Here is a 22,731-nt window from a genome sequence, read left to right on the forward strand (position 1 = left end):
CAGAAACTTTAATTGGAGTGGGTCTTTAAAGATTTCTGTAATATTAGCAAGCCTTTTGGTTCATTGTTATATTTTTTTGTCGTTATTTATTTATTTATTTATTTGTATATGTGTCTTTGTTGAACAAAATATCATTCAATGCCATTTCTACTGTTGTGATGACCAACTCCTTAACCCTTCAACACCGGAGATCCAGTATTTACATTATTTGATTTACTGTAACTTTTCAACTTTTAAACTTTTCAAGGTAATTCCTGCAGATTCTGAAAGTGGTATCAGAATCTGTTGGATTTACATAGATTGCATTAATGGTTGAAAAGTTACAGCATGTTAAAGATTTTGTGTTTAAACATCACCATCTCAGGTGTTAAAGGGTTAATAAAAAAATGTAGAAAAATATTGAAAATTAGCCCTTACACCGTTTGGAGATTAAAATTCAGTGGGTTGTTCATTAAAGAAGCAAAAAACTACTTTTTTTTTTTTTTAAATCAACCTAAATAGACAAATAGAAGATCCTCACTGTTTTTGGAGATGAGCTTGACAGTTTCAGTAAATAAAAATCAGTTTTTACTCAGAAACAGTCTTTGTTTTTTAAAAAAAAAATAGTGACTCTCTTCAAATGTTGTTGTAAAAATTCAAAACGATGCTCATACCTGAAATAGAGCCACATCTAAGTAATGGGCATTTGGTGAAGGAGCATTTTATTTTATCTACAGATCCTCTTCCAAGAATAAATGTGAGGATCTGTTCCTACACTGTGTACCATGGCTGCACACATTACTCGTGACAGTCATGATTAAACACAGAAATAAAGCCTGCATAGCTCTGTGCACCTTATTCAATCCACTCCTTGTGGCAAAAAAAAAAAAAAGCCTTATTATCTCCTCTGTCTTTGCTGACATTTTGTTATCACACACTGACAGACACAGACAGACAAACACAAGCATTAAATATTCACAAAAGTGTTTGTATTGGCAGAGAGACAGCCAGGGAAGCACACCACACACAAGCGGACGCACACATGAACACAGATCCCCAAGCAGCAATTAGTCGGGCCCCACAAGAGTTCCCTCCTTCATCTCGCTCTGCTGTAGGCGCAAATTAAATTTGTCTTGGTGTGCTGTCGCTGCTCTCTCATACATGAACAAGTCAGGGTCACACCAGAAAAAAAGGATCACAAAAAACACAAAATCATACATTTTTTTTACTGATTTGAATCTGGATGAAACAGTCTTTATTCAGGTTTCCTGAAACTGATTTTTACACCAATACGATTTTAAACAGAGGTAAAAAATGTCAAAATATAAATGGTTTCCTACATGATATTTTCTTTATTTTCCCAAATATCTCAGCAAGTTAACGTTCAAAAAAACATGATCTGATTTGATTAGCCAGGTTAAGAAAAGATGTGCTGACACATTAATCCCAATAAAACACATTTTCTAAAGCTTTTTCCCTAGATAGTCGCTGAAGTACATTTTTACAAATATTTCTCGTCCGTAAACTGTTGACGTTGCTCTAAAGAACACACAAACTAACTGTGATCCATTGAAATCATTTTGTTTCAATTTTGCACACATTTTATTAGAGGATTTGCTAAATTATCTTTTAATTTACTTCTTTTCTGTAAACAGTTTTGTTAAAACGACAAATAGATTATCTTGGAAAGATACAGCTGCATTACAGACGCAGAGGGAATTCCAGGTTGATCTGGTTCCATTATTTTTCTCTGTTTAGTGACGAAGTATCAACTTTGTCATACTGTTTGCTTTGGGGCGCAAACAAGTCTACGAGACAGCTTTGAAGACAGATTGAGCTTCACTACACTGTTTATTAAAGCTTAATTAGAGCTGAGGGCTAGAGAAATAAATTAGCAACAGCATTAAATATCTCATGTGTAAAAGTCTAATTAAACTGCAATCAAATTAAATACATACCATTTGTCTGCCAAGCTCATGGAGAGTTCCGTCCAGCAGGTCATCTCAATGTACCCTCTGAATAAACAGGCTGATATATCGCCACTGTTGGATTTTTAGTTGCATTTTTAAAATGGTCTCCTATGCTTTGCCAAAAATCGTGGATATTTTCCAACAGGATTGATTTAAATTGAGAACATTTGCTGGTGTTTCTGGCAGAGGTATTGATTGTTTTCTCTTTGACTTCCAGACTGAAGCTCTTTCATATAGTAAATTAACTGGAGCTTGGCGCAGTTCCACTAATAACCACCGGGGGAGTTGCAAACATCAAATCAGTGTTTATTTTTTCACAAATCTATCTTTTATATGATAGGGAGAGGTATGATTATGAGAAATGTTAATGGTGGCGAATTTCCATAAAGCGATTAATTTTACTTTAGATTTTACATACATTTTAAAAATGTGGAACAGTCTCAAGAGTATCCAGATTTGTTTGTTCTACTAAAGGTGCAACATTTTGACTTCCACACTGAATCTCTTATAAATATAAATAAATAAAACTCAATTTACTGGCTACCAACTAGATTTCTTCGCTCATGTAAAAAAGATCCCATTTACTCTGATGTAATGATATCCATCATTAAAATAACAATAATAATGTTTCGCCACTATGACCTGGTTTGCTCTTTTTTTTTTTCATTATGGTCTTTTTTAATTGAACTTTTGTCTTTCAGATCAGGACTTCTTTACATTTATTTTGAAAACTATCATTTTTCTTCTTATATTTACTGCTATTTTTAACAAATATTTTAATTATTTTGGGGGGGGGGATTGACAATATCTGGTTATGGCCAGGAGGAAGTCTTAGTCAGAATCAGAAATCCTTCCCTACCCCTCTGACTCCTCCCCATTGCTCCAATTGTAGGCCCATTTGAAGGTGTAGCGGTGTTTGAAGGGTTTCCTACACTAACTGGAGACTTTTTATACTTTAATACAATGTTACACTTTGTAAATAACACTTTGATAAAGCTATTGTTACATTAACTCACATGGAGCTCCAGACCAGTTCAAACAGTTCGTGCTTTAAGGACCTAAAATGTATTTTTCCTCAGAAATCAAAGCTATAAATGATCTTGCTGGCAGGACCAGGGACACAGACCACTCACAATCCACATAGTGCTTGTGGTTCAGAGGAGAAACACATAAGTTTACACCTAAATATAAGTAAAACCAGTGTTATGTATTTTCTGAGCGCTGGCCACCACATGCTAACATAGAGTTAGTAACTTCTGAATTTATTGATGTCATATCCTGGCAGAAGTGGGTCATGTTACCACTTCCAGTCCACCTTTGTTAACAAGAATGATATACATTTCATGTGATCTCCTTTATTTACTTTCTATGGATGTGTGGTTAACAAGCTAAATAAAGCGGACAAATTGTGACAATGACTCAGTAAAACAGTAAAAAAAAACACAGGTTTAGTGCCTTGTCATGACTCGGAAACCATCAAGTTAGGACGTTTGAGCCCCAGCGGCTTGTAATGAATGACTGGGCAAATGACAATGTATTATGGCACTCGAATTAATGGCCCTCTGCTGCTAATGAATGACAAGGCTAATCGTAGGAACGGCTTGTTGCTATGTGGTTTAGATAAATACTCCTGCAAGTGAAGTGCTTTAATTATCCCCAGTGTGTTTGTGCCTGAGCGCCGTCGCCACCGCTTTACTGGAAATGCCTGCTTCAACGAGACAAGCTAATTAAGAGCGATTTCCCCGCTCCCCACTCATTAATAACACAACAGCAATTAAGAGGAGCTAGCGGAACACAGTGAATTTGGCGCTAACAAGATTAGCCCTATGTACCAATGGGCTTACAAAGGAGGCTGACACGCACACGGGAAGGAAAAGCTGCGAAATAGATTTAAAGAAACGAGATCCTGAGATGGAAATTTATTAGAAGGTGTTAGCGGGACAAAGAGAGATGGTGTTGACATGAGAAACTGAAAAGAGAGTGAAGAAATATGAGGCAAAATCACACAAGAAGAGGAACAGAGAAATGAGGAAAGCAAATGATTTTTAATAAGAACCAGGAGAAAATAGAAAGAAAAAAAACAAGATTACATTTAAAACTGTATCCGTTAGAAGCTTAATTTTCTTTTTCTTGTATATTTTTCTTTATGGCCACCCTGGACTTTAATTAAGTGCCTTGAAAAGGTAAATTGAGTAAAAAAAAAACACATTTAATTACCAGTACATGAGCTCTTTTGTGGGAATAATAAATACTGTAATCTTTCAAAATAAATACATTAATAAAGTCAGTAATTCGTTTATGTCAAGAGTTCCTGTGATTGTGAGTTTTGTGTGACACTGTTACATCAGATTTAAAAATAGGAAAACATTTTTAACATTGAAGTGATGACAAAAACACTAAGATTAATGTGATTATGTCAAAACAGAGCAAAAAAACGATCTAAAAGTTATGATTAAACGTTTGTGAGATATTTGAAGTATTCATTAAACATTAAAATTATGAACCAACCTTAAATTCTTAACTTCTCAACGACCTTTTCTGATGAAAATCATGGTTTTTTAGGTTTTAACATGTTCGTGTGGCATTTTTCTGATGAAAAATGTGATCATAATTGGATTTCTGTGTATTTTATTATTTAAATCACTGTTAATCAAATAAAAAATGTCATTTGGAAAAAACTTGTAGCTGCTACAACGCCAAGCCCTCGCTCTGCTTCTGATTTATCCGCAAATAGATCCATGATCGTCTTTGATTTCCTCATTCAAGCTCAAAACTGTACCAACATTGCTCACTGTTTTTGTTGCATGTTAGGTTAAGGTTGTGAGGAGCTGTAAGCTAGCAGGAGAGAATGTAAAGTGGGGTGTGGTTACTTCCTTCTAACTCAGAGGTGAATTTCTAATTAATTTTTGGCACTCTGCTGAACCTATATGTCCTGGAAAATGATACTTGAAAAGAAAAACAAAAGTTTAGCTAAAAACAACATAACTAGAATTAATAGCACTGCTTCGAAAATGGTTAAAAAGATGATTGGAGTCGGCCTTTAAACAGTCTTACCTTAATTTTCCCATTTGTTGGTGCCATAAAATACACCAAACACCAACATTAATGTGCAATTTTCATATTTTGCTTCAAATATTTCCCCAATAAAATCATCAGTCATTCTTGGCAACATTTTCAACTGAGCAGATTTTGCTTTTACTGCTCTTACTTTTGTTATATATCCTTCTATATGTTTCAAGTTTTCTATTTTCTTCTTGCATTCTTTGAAGCCAAAAAAATTTCAACCATAGAAAAGGAATTAAGCAGTTCAAGAAAACCTTTTGGACGCAGTGAAGACTGTTTTAAATGCAGCCGCATATATGTAGTGTATCTATGGAAAACAGCTTCTGTTCTGCCGTGTGTGTGTGAGTGTGTGTCTGAGTAAAGAATGTCAGTCACAGTAACTTTTCATGCTGCATGCATGAAGCTCTTGACATGAGACTCAATCAGCAGCGCTAAAGCCTGCCTCCACCTCCTCTACCTCTGACACCCTACTTTTGAGTCGACTAATCTCCACTGTAGGATGTAGAGGAGCCATTTGATATTGTCTTCCCCGGTGTTTTTCATTATCACCGTCTTACCGCAGCCTGCCGGTGGCATTACCTTGAAATTAACAGGCTTGACAGAACGAGAATCACCACACAATCCTGTCACAACCTCCCATCTCTGCTTTAACTCTTCTCTCATTTCAAAGCCCGCCTGCCTCCTTTTATCTTTTCACTTTCCTTTTTCTCCTTCGAGGGAGAGAAGCAGCGGGGTCACCGGGATAATTTGGGGGGAAAATGACTTAGAAATTTGGTATTTTGACTGAATCCACGCAAATCTGGGCTAAAAAATAATAGTGCGGTTAATGGAAACCTAATATCAAATTGTTTAGTGAGAAGAGAAATAGATATTTCTTTGAATTTCAAAAAATGAGATGTAGAAGTGTATATTATACAGACATGGAAACGTACAAATAATAACTAACACACATGAAATTCAGTTTTGAGACATTTTTCCATCAAAAATGTTAAACCATTCAACCTTAAATCAATTTAAAACCTGATAGTCTTAATTAAAAGATGGAATTTTAGGCATTAAAAGCATTTCATTACAGAGTGTAACAGTTTATATTTAACATAACCCGTCATAAATTCTCCTTTTTTTAGAAATTCACTTAAAATGAGAAATTAAAGGAAAATAAAATGGCAAATAAAGTAGGAGCTAGAAAAACTTGATTTTATTCAACACATTTTCTGATACTTTTAAATTTTTATAAGATTGGTTTAACTTTACAAACATCAGATTCATTTTAAATGTTTGAATTGCACAATTTATTTCAACATTTGGCTTAATGGCTAAACAGAAAAATAAAAGAAAGAGAATGTAAAATTCAGCAGGAAGTAATCAGTAACGGGATGTTTTTTAACAAACTAACATTCGTGCACGCTTCATCAACATCTCCTCAGATACTCGGATGAATTCAACATCCACATGACATAGCGTGCTACTTTTCAACATCAATAATAGATTAAAAAAATAGGAAACAATTTGAGATTTCAATTTAGCACTTCTGAGGCTGCAGTGAGAGATTTCCTCACAATTATCAATCAAAGCAATGTTGAACCACATTTCAAAAGCATTTGTGTGAATAAAGAAAAGATCCCATCAACTAAAGTGGGACCAAAAAAACAACAAAAGATGGAAGTGGTTTAGGATAATAAAACATTTCTGGGTATAATTATCTTAGAATAAACTTGCAAAAAGAAGAAAAAATATCAATTCCAGCAGATCCTGAAAATGCTGATGGTGTAGAAGCAGCAGAGTGGACCTAAAGGTCAGTTTTTGAGGTCATGGTTGGAAAGGACATCAACAAACTCGATCAAATCAACATTTAAACAGTGACGACTTACCTCATGATACAACATGCTCAGTGTGGCGATTGTTTGTCAAATGAGGTACATCAACCGAAATAAAAGGATAAACATACAAACCTACTCCCAGCTTTAATATGACTAAATATATCTGCCAAGCAAACAATGAAAAATTAGTTTTAAGCATTTCTGGATTTATGTTTAATTTTTTTATGACACCTGATCACTTATTTTGTAGCAAGCCTCTAGTGCAGAGGTGGGCAAACTTTTTGACGTAGTGGCCACAAAGGGTCCTAAAATTTGAAGAAAAAACAGGAGTAAATGAGTTTAATAATCCATCTCATAAGAGAAACAAATAGCATGCAATCTGGACAAAGCATGTTTTAATTTAATTTGAAAATAAACGTATTTATTTTAAATTCCAACACTTTGGAGTTCATGTCAAAACTGTGACTTTTGTTCTCGTTTTAGTGCCAATTGCAACAATGGGTTGATATCACGCATATTATAGAAGCGATTTGTTCATAATTGGTGTTGGGATAATTGGAAAAATGAAAATATGCATGAACTTTGAAAAAAAATCCAACAAATCTTCCAACATCTCCTGAATGCAGAATGATTTTATGCATCTAAACAAAGTTAAAGATATGTATGGTGCACCATCAGAAAATAAAACAATAATAAGGGTTATCATCATAATTTATTCTATTTTGGTGGGCCAGATTAAATAGTTGCCCACCTCTTCTCTTGTGGATACTTGCAGAACTGCAGCTGCGTTTGCTTAAAGTTACGCTCCGATCATCTTTTGGAGAAAGTTGTAAAACCAGTTCTAGTGGTTTTTTATTTTTATTTTATATTTATCGTGATTTTAGCTTTTTTTAGGACATAGTTTTTGCAGAGCAGCGGGAGCTCATTTCAAATTCCCCTCTGACTTGTGGGTGGGACTATTGGCAAGCCTGCCCTTGTTTCCCATCATCCCTTTGTTTACAAAGTGATCCTTAAAGCCCCTTGCAATCCCAACCGAACATTAACAGAGCAACAGAAATGACCAGAAATCTTGGAGTTTTAAGAGAAAAACCAGCTTGGGTGAGGACAACAAAGATGCTCATGGATGTATTTGTTTATAAATGGATGCATCAGAATGAAGCAGAGCAGAGAGCTCCCACGTCTCTGCTACAAGTCTTATCAAGCTGCATTTTTGTCTGCTGCTGATTGACAACAACTTGAATAAAGAACCAGAACCAGAAAATGTGGAAATTAGAGAACAGCTGATTGGATGATGATTCACAGAATCACTTCATGTCAAATAACTTTCAGTTGACAAACATAATTATTCAATCAACGAGTTTGAGTTTGTTATTGTGTCTCATTTTTTATCATTTAATTTTGATTTCTGGAAATGACTTTTGTTTTGCAAAATGTTTCCGAATTTTTTTTTTTAAACTGTGTTGCTGTTTTTTTGTTTGTTTGTTTTTTTTTTTTGTTTAATATATTTTTGAGTTACACGATTTGCTGATTTGATTTTTTTACTTCAAGGCCACCGTAGAAATATTGCTACAAGAACAAATGAAAGAATCTGTCCTTTTTAAAAGGATTTCAATCAGTCTGCAAATCTCAAAGTTTAGAGTTGTAAATCATTGCTGTTCTAACTATAAATATTAACATGTTTATGGAGCTGGGATAAGAATTTTTTTTTTTAATTGCATTTACTACATTTCATTTATTTATTTATTTATTTATGGAAGGCCCCTTGAGATGCAACATCTCATTTTCAAGGGGGTCCAAAACATTCAAAACTACATTCATTACTATATCCAAAGCTTGTTTTATAAATAGCATTAGCATGCTAACCATAGTCCAAAAGTCAAACGAGTCTTTCCCCATTTAAACCAGCAGGTGAATGCATGTTAATTCAGTTGCTGTAAATACTATACATTTATTTCAGTCATTGCTTGACTTCCTTTATTTTGCTTCATGGTGACTGTGAAGTGAAATTACCGCAGGGGGAAAAAATCAGCTTCAACAGGAGAATCATCTGTTGATCTGCAGAACATGCAGATCTTTCACTGCACTAACAAATGAAACTACAGAGAAAGAACGCTTTGTCTGATGACAAAAATACAACACCGAGCAGTCTGTTGATGATCAGGTCACAACGTCCTTTAAAGCTGAATTTGAAAAAAAACAATACATGAACTAAGAAAAGATCTTCCTGAAATGACATTTAGAAGAAAATGTAAAATCACACTTTCTTATCATTTTGACACGTCTGGCATTAGGCAATATCTGAGTCTGGAAGATTTCTGCACACAAAGCTCCAGAACAGGTCCAACACCTCCCTCCCTTGGTGCCTAAGGTCAACACCAGGATTCAGTTCTCCTCCCATTTTTTGGTATTGATATTTGCCAACAGCCAAAATTACTTTTTGGAAAGAATCATACAGGGTGTCATATAAAATAATAACGAGTGGATCACCTTTACCTGGTGTTTCATTACATTTCAAAATGAAACTAAAAGAAACGCACATTTTTTTCCCCCCCTGTGGTCAGAAGCAGGACAAGGATCGACTAAATTTGAAGAGTTTTATTGAACATTATTTCTTTAAAGATTCAGTTTGGTAAATTAAATAATGTATTTGTAAAATAAATGCTATAATTCTAAGTTACTCTTTTAATTTAGCTCTATATTTTATACTGAAGCTCTACAATGAGAATCTTTATATCACTAAAATATTTCATTTGTATGCATGGATAGTCATAGAGAGACTTAAAGATTACAGGTAAACCATAAATGCACTTTTAAATATTTTCAAACTTAACTTATTTAGGATATTTTCTACTCTTTTTGACCAAAACTCATTTGTCCAGTAAAATGTCCAATTTCAGTTATTGGGTTATATGTTTACAGATCATTCAAGAGCTTTATATTTTATTATTAAATAATGATAACCCAATATTTGCACTAATAATGCAAAATGCAGCATTGTGCATCAGAAAAAATAAAATAGCTGAAGTTGTTTGTGTTTTTGGCCTTGTTTTTAACAACATGTTGCAAACTGTATGCACAATAATTATCAGGCTGATTATGTAATTGCCAATAAAAGCTAGAAAAAAATATGAAAATTATCATAAAAAATGTCCAAATCAGCAGCAAATAATCAGAAACCTTTTTTTTATTTTTTTAAGTTGCTGTATCAGAGTTGTGGCCAACATCAGAAATCCCTCACAGCTGAGATCTGAACAGAAAAGACAAATATCTTTATGGTGTAACACTCCCACCTAGCGGTCAGCTGGTGTAAAGACAACATTCGTTTTTTGATGTGTTAATTTTAAGCATTTTCTTCAGTTGAATATATTTGCATCAGCTGAATATTTGTTATATTCTACTAATAACCACCACCTTTACTTTATATTTTGCAAAAATGTAATGATTCTACCGTTTAGAATATTTTTGTAGAGATATTTTTAATATGTTGCAGGTCACCACATTTTTTTTTTCTAGTTTCAGGTGTTTTTGTAAATTCATCGGTTGCACTTTCTGCTAAAGAAAAAAAAAAGTCTAAACCAGGAGTCTGCAACCTGCAGCCCTTCAATTAACAGAAAAAAATTGATTTTTGTTTTAAAATTTAACTGCAAAGCAAAAAGTAATGAAGTAGTAAAGTGAAAAAAAATATAACTAAAAACTCAAACTTTATTAAACTCATTCAACAGTTAAAGGATAGGATCAAAAGTTGTCCTGAAATATTTTAGTAAACTTTTCTGCGCCGTGTACCTCCGAAAATAAATAAGAGGTCAGTAAGCGCAACCAGATTATAAGGCGCATTTTTGATTTCATTTTCAACAAATTAAGACTTTAATTGTGCCATTTGTTTCAAAAAAATCCAGAAAGGTTCACTTTATTACTTTAAGGTTTTATGGCGCCTTAAAATGACCTCATACGCCAAAAGCTCAAAAAAACAATTAAAAAAACAGCTAAAAGGTAAAAATAATTAAAGATAAAGTGTATAAATAAGAGAGATTAACACCAGATAAAATCAATAAAAGATAAATTCTGAGAAGCACCACAAACGGTAAAATTAACTGTTTTCTTTCACTGCTGACATTGCCCTACCTACAACTATTTATGCTGCATTGAGATTATCCTACAGGGTCTTTTATTTTGAAAGGAAGTCATTTAAACTTCTGTGATAGTTGTAAACTGTCTCAAATATTTTTAAAAAACGTTTTTTCCTTTATATTCATTTTTATAACAATAGTAGCAATTACATAAAAACAAAGAGTTTCTTACTTTGGGTAAAGTGAGACTTTGTAGCTCCTGATGAATTGCTGTCAGTGAGATATCAACCTGACAACTCTGACTACCGGTATATATAATTCCAATCTGTAGAATGTTCTTGCTCTTTAAAAGCCTTTTAGCTTCTTTCACTCCATGCACACTCATTTTATTCATTTAATCCATGTACAATGTTATCCTCTGTTCTCCTTTGTATTTTATTGTTATAAGTTACATGTTTGATTTGTGCTAAATAAATAAATAAATTCTAATAAAAATGTCTGTAATGTTTTCTGTGATTTACAATCACATCTTGAATAAAAAATGCATTTATTTGCAAAACATCATGTTTCTTCAAGAAAACTTTAAGCGAGACGCAAAATCATTTATTAGTTTGTAAATTTACATATTTTAAGTGACTTTTTTACATTACAATGATGTTAGTCTAAACATTTTTTTAAGTTCTTCTAAACATTTATGTAAGAAAAGATCTTATCTAATGATGGCTTTGATTTAAAAAAAAGGATGGATCTTCAATGTTCCCAATCCAAAATCAATTTTTAACTAAATCTAAAGTTTTTATTTTATGTTAAAGCTAAAGTTGAGTTCTACAGTATGATGGAGCAGTCCATCTGCATTCATTGATGCTCTTTGAGGAATTCCCTCATGTAGTCCGCCAGAGCTTCAGTGTCCTCCAGCGTTACGGCGTTATACAGAGACGCCCGCATTCCTCCCACCGACCTGCAGGGGGAGACAAACACTGACCTCCAATCCTCACAGCTGAAGTTAAACATCACTGGGGTTATATTTTAGTAGAACTGACCTGTGTCCTTTCAGTGAGATCATTCCACGTTTGGATGCTCCTTCCAGAAACTTCTTTTCCAAGGCCTCATCTCCTTCTTTCTTGCCGACTCGGAAAGGAACGTTCATGCGGCTTCGACAGGCCGAGTCTACAGGACACCTGGACATGTCGACGCAACACTTTCACTTTGTGCTTCAGTCAGTTCCTGTTACAGTTAATGTAACAATAAATGTGTTTTTTTCTGCTTTAGCACAGAAAATAACCCAGTTTTGTCACCACAAACCACAAACAAAGATTTGATTTTGTGATTAGAATTATAATGAACCATTTTTAAAATATTGGTTTTCAAAATGGCGTTTGATTATGAAATGGAATCTATTTTTTAATTTTTTTCCTCGTAAAAATAGGATGATTGCCTACACTTTAAACAATAATTTTGAAGAACTATGATTTTGTTTTATTTTATTCTTTAGTTCCTTCATACAAAGTTTTACCAATATAAAGTATATTTATGTATCATTTATGTATTATTTATGTAAGTTTATTTATAGTCAGTTTTTTTATACTAAGTTTTTAGTAAATTTGTTTATTTATGTTTATTAATGCAGAATGCATTAATGGTTACAACAGAAGATTAAGCTTTAATCATACATATACTGCTACTTTGAAACCAGAAAACAAATATTTATTGGTAGAACTTCAAAGTGCTGCATCATCTTCATCAGTAGAGGCTGTAATCATGATACCAATTTAACCAGTTAGTCGAGCAGTTTGTGTTTTGGGTGTTTTGGGTGTATATGCTGGAAAACCCCAGAACAATTTCCTTCAGTGCTTATAAAATTATTTTTTTCATTTTGGGTAGCAGCAGTTAACAAAAAACTAAAAGTAAATAAATAACTGTGGTCAAAGTTCACACAATGGGTTCTCCAGGGTTAATTTGAACTTTCATTAAATCTTTAACAGGTAAGGAACTTTGTTATATGACTGCACAACATCCAGACTCGTCTACAGACATTTTCATCACACAATCACACAAAACTGGGCTTTTATTTTGAAGGGCAACTCTCAGGGGAACTTAGCTAAATAAAATGCAGAAGTTCATGGACTCATTTTGAACTTAAACATAAGTTTGAAACTTTATTTTCATTCCTTTCTTTTAGGGTTGCCAGATCTGCCTCCATCTAACCCCCTCCTCCACATCCTCCCCCTCACACATCCATGAACCTCCTGTCTGCTTTTCCTCTATAGATCTCCAACCTCAACATCATTTGCCTTCCTTCTCTTTTTTTCCATCAAAGTAATTTTCATTTCTGGGAAACAACATGTTGGATCATTTATTTTATTGTTTAAAAACATGAATATTTAACACAAAACAAAAAAACACGTAATAAATGTTAAAGCAAAAAATGTGTCACAAATTTAAAAAGAGCTTTACACTTTGCAGTTTGACTAATTTTCTAGATCTTAAATCCATGTTTTATTTAGAGTTCCACATTGACTTAAAAGTTTAAGGAGAAAGTGTCAGAATGCTTCAGAAATCAAATGTGCCCCATAATAAAACTGTAATAGGCTATTATTGATCAAATACCTGGAAAGTTTAATGAAAATCAATTATTTTTAGTTCTATGATTGATCATTGTCTGTGTGACATCAAATAGTGAAGGTTTGCCACTAAAATAAATGTTAAAAATGGATTTATTTTAATATATGATATGTAAAAAACGGTTTATAGTTTTTCTTAAGAACTTTGATTAACTGATAAACTGTGTGCGTTCAGGTAAGGTGGGAAATCTGGTGGTTCTCTGGTTGAACACTTACATATTTTTTCTGGACTTTTAAAATTAAATGAATTTTTAGTTGTTTGATCATTTTGGTGAGCACCAATTAACAGCAGACAAATAATGAGAGTAAAAATATAGAAAAAAATCATAAATACATAAATAACAGTGGCCAATTTTGAGGATTAAAAAGATCGATTTTTTCCATACTTACACATAGAAACCATTTGAAGCGTTGATGATGTCATAAATGATGGAGGACTTCTGCTTGTTCAGCGTCTCCATGGCGGCGCTGCCACCATTGTTCTTGATCCACTCCAGAACGAGACTCATGATGTAAATGCTGAAACCAAGAGTGAAATTTGAACAATCACAATTTTTGTTACAATTTTACAAACTAAAATGTTCATAAATCTGTCATTTCTTCTCATGTGTGATATATTTGTGGTAAGACACACATTTGATTAGTAAAGATGAATATTACTACCTAAAAGACTTTAGCTCATGTTAAGACTGGAAAAAGAAATGTCAAAGTTTGTATCATCATGAGTACCTGAAACATGGAGGAGTGTTGTACAGGGAGTTCATTTCCACCTGCACCTTGTAGTCCAGAACGATGGGGCACTCTTTCAGGGCGTGGCCTATCAAATCTTCCCTCACGATGACCACGGTCACACCAGCACAACCCACGTTCTTCTGAGCGCCGGCGAAAATGAGTCCAAACTGCACAACGCCAGCACAAAGATTCAGACTCGAGTATGCGGCGCCGTCTCTGAGGCTGCGGAGGAGCCCGCGTCTCACCTTCGACACGTCTACAGGTCGCGACAGGAAGTTGGAGGACATGTCGCTGACGAGTACCGCCCCGTTGGTCTCGGGAGTGAAGTGGTACTCCACGCCGTGCACGGTCTCGTTGCAGCAGTAGTACACGTATGAGGCCGAGGGGTTCAGGGTCCAGCTGCTGGGCTCGGGAATTTCTGAAGACCATCGATGGGGGAAAGAGATAATAAAATATAAGAGTAAGAAAACCATATTTTTTCAACTGATCTCAGATACTTTCACTTTAATGTTATTTAGCAAAGTAACATTTTTTGGTGTTTTAATTATGATTTTTTTTTTCTGCTCCTGATTCATAACAATTTGAACAAAGACACATATTTAAGCTTAATTTACTTTATATATGTCCTCAATTACCAGAAAAATGCCATAAGAACTTTTTAAAACAACATTTTCATCAAAGTTCATTCAAGTTGACTCAAATGCTGTAAATTAGAGTTCCTAATTTTTTTAGTGATGAAAAAAAAGACAATAAAACAGATCCAAATCATGACACTACCACTGCCATGCTTCACCAATGAGATGAGACGCTTGGGTTTAAATTCAGCCTCTCCTCTAAACTCATTTTTACATTAGAAAGCTGAAACAAGAGTTTTGTTCAAGAAAATACAGCTTTCCCTTTGTTTATCCCTTGAGTTATCTTGTAAAATAAACTACAACAGTCAAAATCTGCGAAAGAGTAATCATCTTTAATTTTTAAGCAGGGATTTGATGCCAATGGTGTTCACACTGGACAAGCAGGGAGGGGCTACTTCTTTGTTTTTTTACTGTTTACTAGCAAATGTCTGCCTCTGACATTTGGAAGAGACTTGGTGTGAAATGGTTAAGCGGCACAAATCTCGCAATTTGGCCAAAAAAAAACTAAAAAACTGTCCTGTTAATTATGAATATGGATTCCCGTCATCTCAGGAGAGAGTTCTTGGTCTATTTTTGGTTGAAAAACAACCGCAGACTTCTTCAGGCTGGATGCCGTGTCTGGGTTCACCAGATAATTCAAATCCATACATCACTACCAAATCTGAGTTCCTGATAGGTCAAACTTCGACATGGTTAAACTGGCATCGTGCGTTCAATAACGACACATTTTGTTCGTATAACTTAAGTAACGGTCATAAGAACTTGTCCACCAGACTTTTAAACACAAAATACCAAAATACGCATCAATATATACTTTTCATTGGAGGTTGTAATGCATTTTGTAAGTAGAACCTAAAGAACAGTCGTTAAAAACTTGTATAGCTACACATTAAACAAGAGTTTTGAACGTGAATGCCCCAAACATCAATTAGCATAAACTTTTTAATGGAAGTAGTAGCGTGTTTAGTACGTAAAAACTTGTGTAGCTTTGGGTTATATGAGAGTTTTGAAAACAAAACCTAAAACACACATAAACATAGATTTTCTTATTGGAAATGGCTGCGCATTTTGTATATAGGACCTTAAAACTGTTGCAAAAACTTATGTAGCTATGGGTGATACGAGAGTTTTAGGCACAAAAGCCCAAAACACACATCAACATAGACTTTTCATAGGAGGTGACTGCGTATTTTGTAGGTAGAACCTGTGAATAGTCGTAAAATCTTGTATAGTTACATGAGAGTTTTGAACACAAAAACACGCATCACCATAGACTTTTCACTTTAAGTAGTTGCATGTTTTGTACGTAAAAACTTGTGTAGCTATGGGTTATATGAGACTTTTGAACGTGAAAGCCTAAAACACTGACCAACAGAGGCTTTTTATTTAAAGTGGCTGCCTGTTTTGTACGTAGAACCTGAAAACAGTCGTGAAAACTCGTGTAGCCAACAAGAATCTTGAACAAAAAAGCCTCAAACATGCATCAACATAGACTTTTCAATGGAAGTTGCTGCCTATTTTGTACATAAAACCAGAAAATAGTTGTAAAAACATGTCTGGCTATGCTGTAAGTTTCCTAACACCTGAGAGTCCCACCTTTCTTTCTCTGTTCAGGTGAGAAGTTGGTCGATAATCACGACATATAATTTCCTCCGACAAACACTCATTGTGGACGAGTTGCTGTGAAAACTCCCATCAGACACAACCATGTGGAAAATCCCTCCGCCTTTCACTGGTGACTGCTCCATTGTGTGTTATGCAACAGCCTGGAGCAGCTGCCAGGTTTCTGTCGGACTGTCTTGGTGTGACCCGAATGAAATTACCCTCCTCATAAAAACTAAAACCCGTCGAATGTTTCCGTGTGAACTCACTGGTGTAACTGTCCATCTTCGGGTGGACGACGCGGACTTTGCCGTACTTCTCTGCTTCTTTAGCCGCCTTGGCCGACCACGTGCCGGTCACGATGTAGTCGGCGCATCGGTCCTCTTTGAGCCCAATCAGGTTGAGAGGAACGGCGCTGAACTGTCCGGACCCCCCACCCTGCAGGAACAGCACCTTATAGTTGTCTGGGATGTTTCTGGGGAAGAACACGTCAGACTTTTAGGAGAGAGTTTTCGGATTTCAAGAGCTGCAACAAGAGTCACTTACAACAACTCTCGCAGAAGACTTTCTGTCTTGTTGATGATTTTGTTGAAGTCTGAGGAACGGTGACTCATCTCTGATTTAAAGAGAAGAATTCCATTTGAAATCCAGACTTTTTTCCCCCCCAAACCCCAGATTTGTGACAGATTGAAGCTTGATGGATGGATTCTACTCACCAAGAACACTAATACCGATGCCGCTGTAGTCCAGCAGCTCCTTCTGCGCTTGGAGAAGAACCTGCAACCCATCACGTCAGAACACGCAGAAGAATAATCAATTTATTTATTTATTTACCCATTAAGTTTAATGGATTCTACGTGCCATGTGTGTTCTGTATCCATACTGTAAATATCTCTATCTATGATTAGAAGCAATAATAATGTCACAACAATAGAATCATCTTATTTTATTAACATCTTAAATAGATTAAATTCATATCTATACATTTTTATTCATGTTTTCCTTTTGCTAAAATTGCCTAAAATAAATCTAAGGAGGTTAGAAAGGCAAAGCTACTAAAGTTGAAAGGGCATAAAGAGATTGTATTGCTATAGGAACACTTTTACGTTCTTATGATAATTCAGGAAAAGTTCATTTTTGACTCAAGTGCTTTTTATCCCATAAGTCGAATCTTATGCAGTGAAAAGTTTAAACTTACCTTATAGTTTAAATACAGAAAACACAGACAATATTTGAGAATATTACATCAATCTTAAGATGTATTTCTAAAAAGTGTAAAACTTTTACGTTTTTTAATGTAACTTTCTTAATGGGTAAATAGTGCATTTATGTCAAGGAAAATGTAATTCTGCTAAAAAAAATCTAACATTTTCTATAAAAATTCAAGACATAAATAACATAGGGCTGCACGGTGGCGCAGTGGTTAGCGCTCTTGCCTCACAGCGAGAAGGCCCCGGTTCGAATCCCGGCTGGGACCTTTCTGTGTGGAGTTTGCATGTTCTCCCCGTGCATGCGTGGGTTTTCACCTGGGACTCCGGCTTCCTCCCACCGTCCAAAAACATGCTTCATAGGTTAATTGGCGACTCTAAATTGCCCCTAGGTGTGACTGTGAGAGTGGATGTGTGTGTGATTGAGGCCCTGCGACAGACTGGCGACCTGTCCAGGGTGTACCCCGCCTTCGCCCTTCAGTAGCCGGGATAGGCTCCGGCACCCCCGCGACCCCGAAAGGGAAGAAGCGGCCAAGAAGATGGATGGATGGATGGATAAATAACATAGGGATGCACCATATTTGGTCACTAAATATATATTTTGCCAAATTTTCCATTAAAATTAAGTCAATTTTTTGCCTTTTGTGGGAGTGAGTTTAAGTAAAGCCGCATCATGATGCGATGATGCAAGTTAATCAACGGGCATCGATGATTTTCAGACTGTTGGTAGTCTGGAAGTGTTTTAAAGTGACTGGGAGTGACACAGGAGCTTTAATTTGTTTCAAATGTGGACCTAAATTATCAAGAGATGGTACGTCTGCTAAAACCTTTGGCACCACTGCATGAGTATTTTATTTAAACACCCAAAACAGAACAACAAATACAAGAGAGAGAGAGAGACTGCTGCAACCAAAAGGAAAGCTAGCAGCGTGTTAGAAAAAACAAAGAAGTTTGCAAATAGTAGTGCCAAAGGTGATGGAGTTTAGGCCCGATCCGAATACTCTCCTTCTCCCTCAGCCCTAGGTTGACTTACATGCTATAACTGTGTTTCCATAGACTATCAAATTGCAAAAATTTTGTTTTGTAAGATAAATGATGATGAGCACCAGGTGCCATGGCAGAAATTTGAATGTATCTGCTGTAAATCAAAGCAACTGGACAAATATTTTCTGTTTGTTTTATTAGCCCATCTACTGCTAAAAGTAATTTTTGATATGATATAAACACTTACTTCCTTTTAAAAACATGTCTAAAATGTATTCTTAGCCATTTATGCTATATTTAAGACACTATGAAAAACAAAACATCCATATTTTATAACTATTCGACTAATTATTTTTATTATTATTCAGCTTCAGACACAAGTATTAATTTTGGTGCATCCCTACAACAAAATAATCATATTTTTTGCCTAAGCGCTAAAATGTAATTATTATCATTATCGTTTTGCCAATTACAAGTTAGGACTACACAGTAACAGGGGACAATCTGTCCACATTTTTTTACAAAAATAAAAATAAAAAACAGCCAATAAAACAATTGTGTGTGTGTGGGATACAAAATAAGTCAAATTCATTCCTTAAATAAAAAAATATGATTAGTTTTATGTACCGAGTCACAGATGTTATGTAGCATAATGTTTTTCTGTTGTTTGTAGCAAGCCTTTATGACTTAATTGACCTAAAAAAAATCAGATTGTAGTAAAAAGACATCATAAAATGAAATTAAATTGAAGGATAAACATTAAGAATTGAAAACTTAAAAAAAAATAATAATCATATTTTTTGATTATGGAAACAACTCCTAAATTTGTTTATGTGGATGTTCAGAGAGTTTCTTCTCAGCATCATTAGATTTAAACTGTGATCTTCATCTGTTGCTATGGTGATCAGTGGAGGTGGTAACTGCAAAGATGGCTGTATTTCACCCACAGATGCATTTAACGTAAGGCAAACACAACTTGCCTTAAGTGTGCTTTCTGTGTGACACCTCAGCCTGAGAGGTCGTTTTAACTGAATCACATGAAGGCAACTTGGAAATAATTGGATTTGAGGAGCATAAAACCTAACAAGATTAATGATCAGATAATAAAATAGAAGAAAAAAGTTGTGGATTCAAGCCCAGACAACAAAATCTGTAAAGTTGAATCAGTTTTCTTTCTCTGTTGTTTTTTCCGCCATCTAGCGGCTGGATGCGGTGCTGCAGCGGTGATTGGGCACAAAGCAGCAGGTTTCCACATGAATGAATGAGGCTGATGCAACTCAGCTTACAGTTTTCTGTCTGCTGCAGCTGCTGGCAGAAGTCCAGCTTTTAGCTAAACTTTAAAAAACGGCGTGTATTACACAAGAAGCTGGCAAAACTCGAAATACACGGCAAACAGCGCAGTGAAACACGCGGAACTCTTCCCCGTTTAAAACAAACGCATTAAAACAGGTGCAAAGTGCATTAACAAGCGCACATCTGCACGAACAAACTTCATTAGTAATGATTTCTAGAGTCACATCCCGCATTGAGCTGGATCAGAATTAGCTTGTTTGGCGCTGATTTATCAGAGCGACTTGAACGCGCAAACTCACAGACTGAGGCAGTTTTGCGGGTCCGGCGCCAAAGTTGAGGGTTCGTTTCTTCTCCATGGCTTTTAGCAAACTGCGGCGTGATGGTGAGGTGATGAAGGTGATGAAGGTGATGCTGTTTGTGCCCGCGTGCGCCGCAGTGTGAGAGGGTCTCCCTCAGTCTGGACTCACAGCCGGTGAAAAGCTTGCATAACGTGCTGCGTTCACGGCCTCCTCGTAATGTAGGAAACCAAACCGGTTACTCATTCTTCGGTTTGAAACAGACTGTACTTAAACTTTTACATGGATTCTGGACTTTATTCACCACAACTACAAATAATAACAACAACTACTTCTAGTAGTAGTAGTACTACTATTATCCTATCACAATTTATTTTACCACTGCTATTACTAGTACTACCATCACTTATACCATTAGTACTACAATTACTATTAATGGTAGTAACATTAGTAGAATTAAGTTACCGTAAGAATTACTATTAGTAATATTACTTCAGGGCTGCACGGTGGCGCAGTGGCGCAGTGGTTAGCGCTCTTGCCTCACAGTGAGAAGGCCCCGGTTCGAATCCCGGCTGGGACCTTTCTGTGTGGAGTTTGCATGTTCTCCCCGTGCATGCGTGGGTTTTCACCGGGGACTCCGGCTTCCTCCCACCGTCCAAAAACATGCTTCATAGGTTAATTGGTGACTCTAAATTGTCCCTAGGTGTGAATGTGAGAGTGGATGGGTGTGTGATTGAGGCCCTGAGACAGACTGGTGACCTGTCCAGGGTGTACCCCGCCTTCGCCCATCAGTAGCCGGGATAGGCTCCGGCACCCCCGCCACCCCGATAGGGATGAAGCGGTCTGGAAGATGAATGAATGAATGAATATTACTTCAGCAGAGTTACCACATTGCTACCATAACCATTAGTACTACTACTAAAAATGCAATCATATCTATTACTATTAGTACTAGCACTACTAACACTATCATAACTCTTAGTATTAGTACTACAACTAACTACTACTACAATAATAATAATATTATTACTATTATTATCACTACTGCTACTAATACTATCATTACTATTACTATTAGAACTACTACTACTATCATTGCTATTGGTATTGATACCAGTACTAATACTATCATTGCTATTACTATTAGTGCTATCACTACTAATAAAACTATCTTTACTTTTAGTACTACTGCTAATACTATCATTGCTATTACTATTAGAGCTATCACTACTAATACCTCTATTAGTGCTACATCTACTAATACTACTATCATTACTATTGCTGCTAGTACTTACTATTGCTATTAATGCCACTACTAATACCATCATTACTATTAGTAGCACTAATAGTAATATCTTTACTTTTAGTACAACTACTAATACTATCATTGCTAGTACTACAACTACTAATACTATTATCATTAATATTGCTGTTAGTACTACTATTGCTATTAATACCACTACTAATTCCATCACTGCGTTTACTATTAGTACTATCTCTACTAATACTAATATCTTTACTTTTAGTACTACTACTAATACTATCATTGTTATTACTATTAGCACTATCACTACTAATACTACTATTAGTACTACAAATACTAATACTACTATCATTACTATTGCTGTTAGTACTACTATTGCTGCTAGTACTACCATTATTATTACTTTTAGTGCTACTATTACTACTGTTACTATGAGTACTACTGCTATGACTACTATTACTACTATTACTCTTAATATATATTTTTAGAAATATCTTGATTGAAGAATTAAATAAAAAAAAACAATAATCACACCTTTTAAGTTTTGCTAATTAAAAAATCCAAAAACGTTTGGAAAAGTAGTACACTTGCAGATTATCTTATTAGGTGTACTTGAGTATAAGTTAAAGTATTGCAAGTCTTCTACAGACGATGCACGATTTGTTTAGGAAGTACCTCAATACCTTTTCAAATTAGTTTGGAACGTTTAAAGTTTACAATACAAAGAAAGTGTAAGTACTTGTAGTACTTTTAGGCTTCTTTTCTTTTTGCTGAGGGACATGTACTTTGAAAAGGAGTCATGTTAAATATATTTTTTAAAGAAGCAAATATGGAACTGCATTTTTTATTTTAAAAAAATGCAGCAAGGTCATCAATTTTTCCAGCAAACTTACATCACTTTTTTTTCCAAGAAAAAAAGTGTTGTTTTACTTTTATTTTGGCTTTTTGTCCTTCAAAAGGCTTTGAGTTCTTGGAAATTCTCGGCTCTACTCCTCTATCTTCCCTGCACAGATTTTCACTGATGTTTGGGTGAGACAGAAGGTCAAAGTCATAACAAAACCTTGATTTGGAGCCTGAATTTTAAGGTTGCCCAACAGTAAAATGCAATCTCCTAGTAAAGTCAATTAGAAGGAGGAAAATAGTTTTTGTTTGTATGAAAAATACTAAAAACCACAGCCTAACAGGGCAGTTTATTGT

At 35.2% G+C, this 22,731-nt stretch overlaps 1 protein-coding gene across 1 annotated transcript; it reads right to left on the reverse strand.

The window, feature by feature from the left end:
• Window positions 1-11,480: 11,480 nt before the first annotated feature.
• On the reverse strand, window positions 11,481-20,469 carry psat1 (phosphoserine aminotransferase 1). Its single transcript, XM_024275377.1, has 9 exons — window positions 20,274-20,469; window positions 17,206-17,266; window positions 17,036-17,105; window positions 16,759-16,964; window positions 14,498-14,670; window positions 14,250-14,419; window positions 13,911-14,039; window positions 11,940-12,077; window positions 11,481-11,857 (listed from the first exon to the last, which is right to left on the reverse strand). Exons 1-9 carry the CDS (start codon window positions 20,328-20,330, stop codon window positions 11,755-11,757), a joined length of 1,107 nt encoding a protein of 368 aa, XP_024131145.1. The 5' UTR covers window positions 20,331-20,469; the 3' UTR covers window positions 11,481-11,754.
• Between the last annotated feature and the right edge of the window lie 2,262 nt (window positions 20,470-22,731).

Source organism: Oryzias melastigma, linkage group LG9 (genome assembly GCF_002922805.2).
Source record: "Oryzias melastigma strain HK-1 linkage group LG9, ASM292280v2, whole genome shotgun sequence".
NCBI lineage: Eukaryota > Metazoa > Chordata > Actinopteri > Beloniformes > Adrianichthyidae > Oryzias > Oryzias melastigma.

What these genes read in the sequence shown, in the direction of transcription:
- psat1 (XM_024275377.1), bottom strand. Translation starts at nt 20,330, where the DNA reads ATGGAGAAGAAACGAACCCTCAACTTTGGCGCCGGACCCGCAAAACTG. An exon ending in CCGCAAAACTGCCTCAGTCT is followed by an intron (nt 17,267 to 20,273) that starts GTGAGTTTGCGC and finishes GATGGGTTGCAG; the next exon opens with GTTCTTCTCCAAGCGCAGAA. An exon ending in GAAGATGGACAGTTACACCA is followed by an intron (nt 14,671 to 16,758) that starts GTGAGTTCACAC and finishes GATGGTCTTCAG; the next exon opens with AAATTCCCGAGCCCAGCAGC.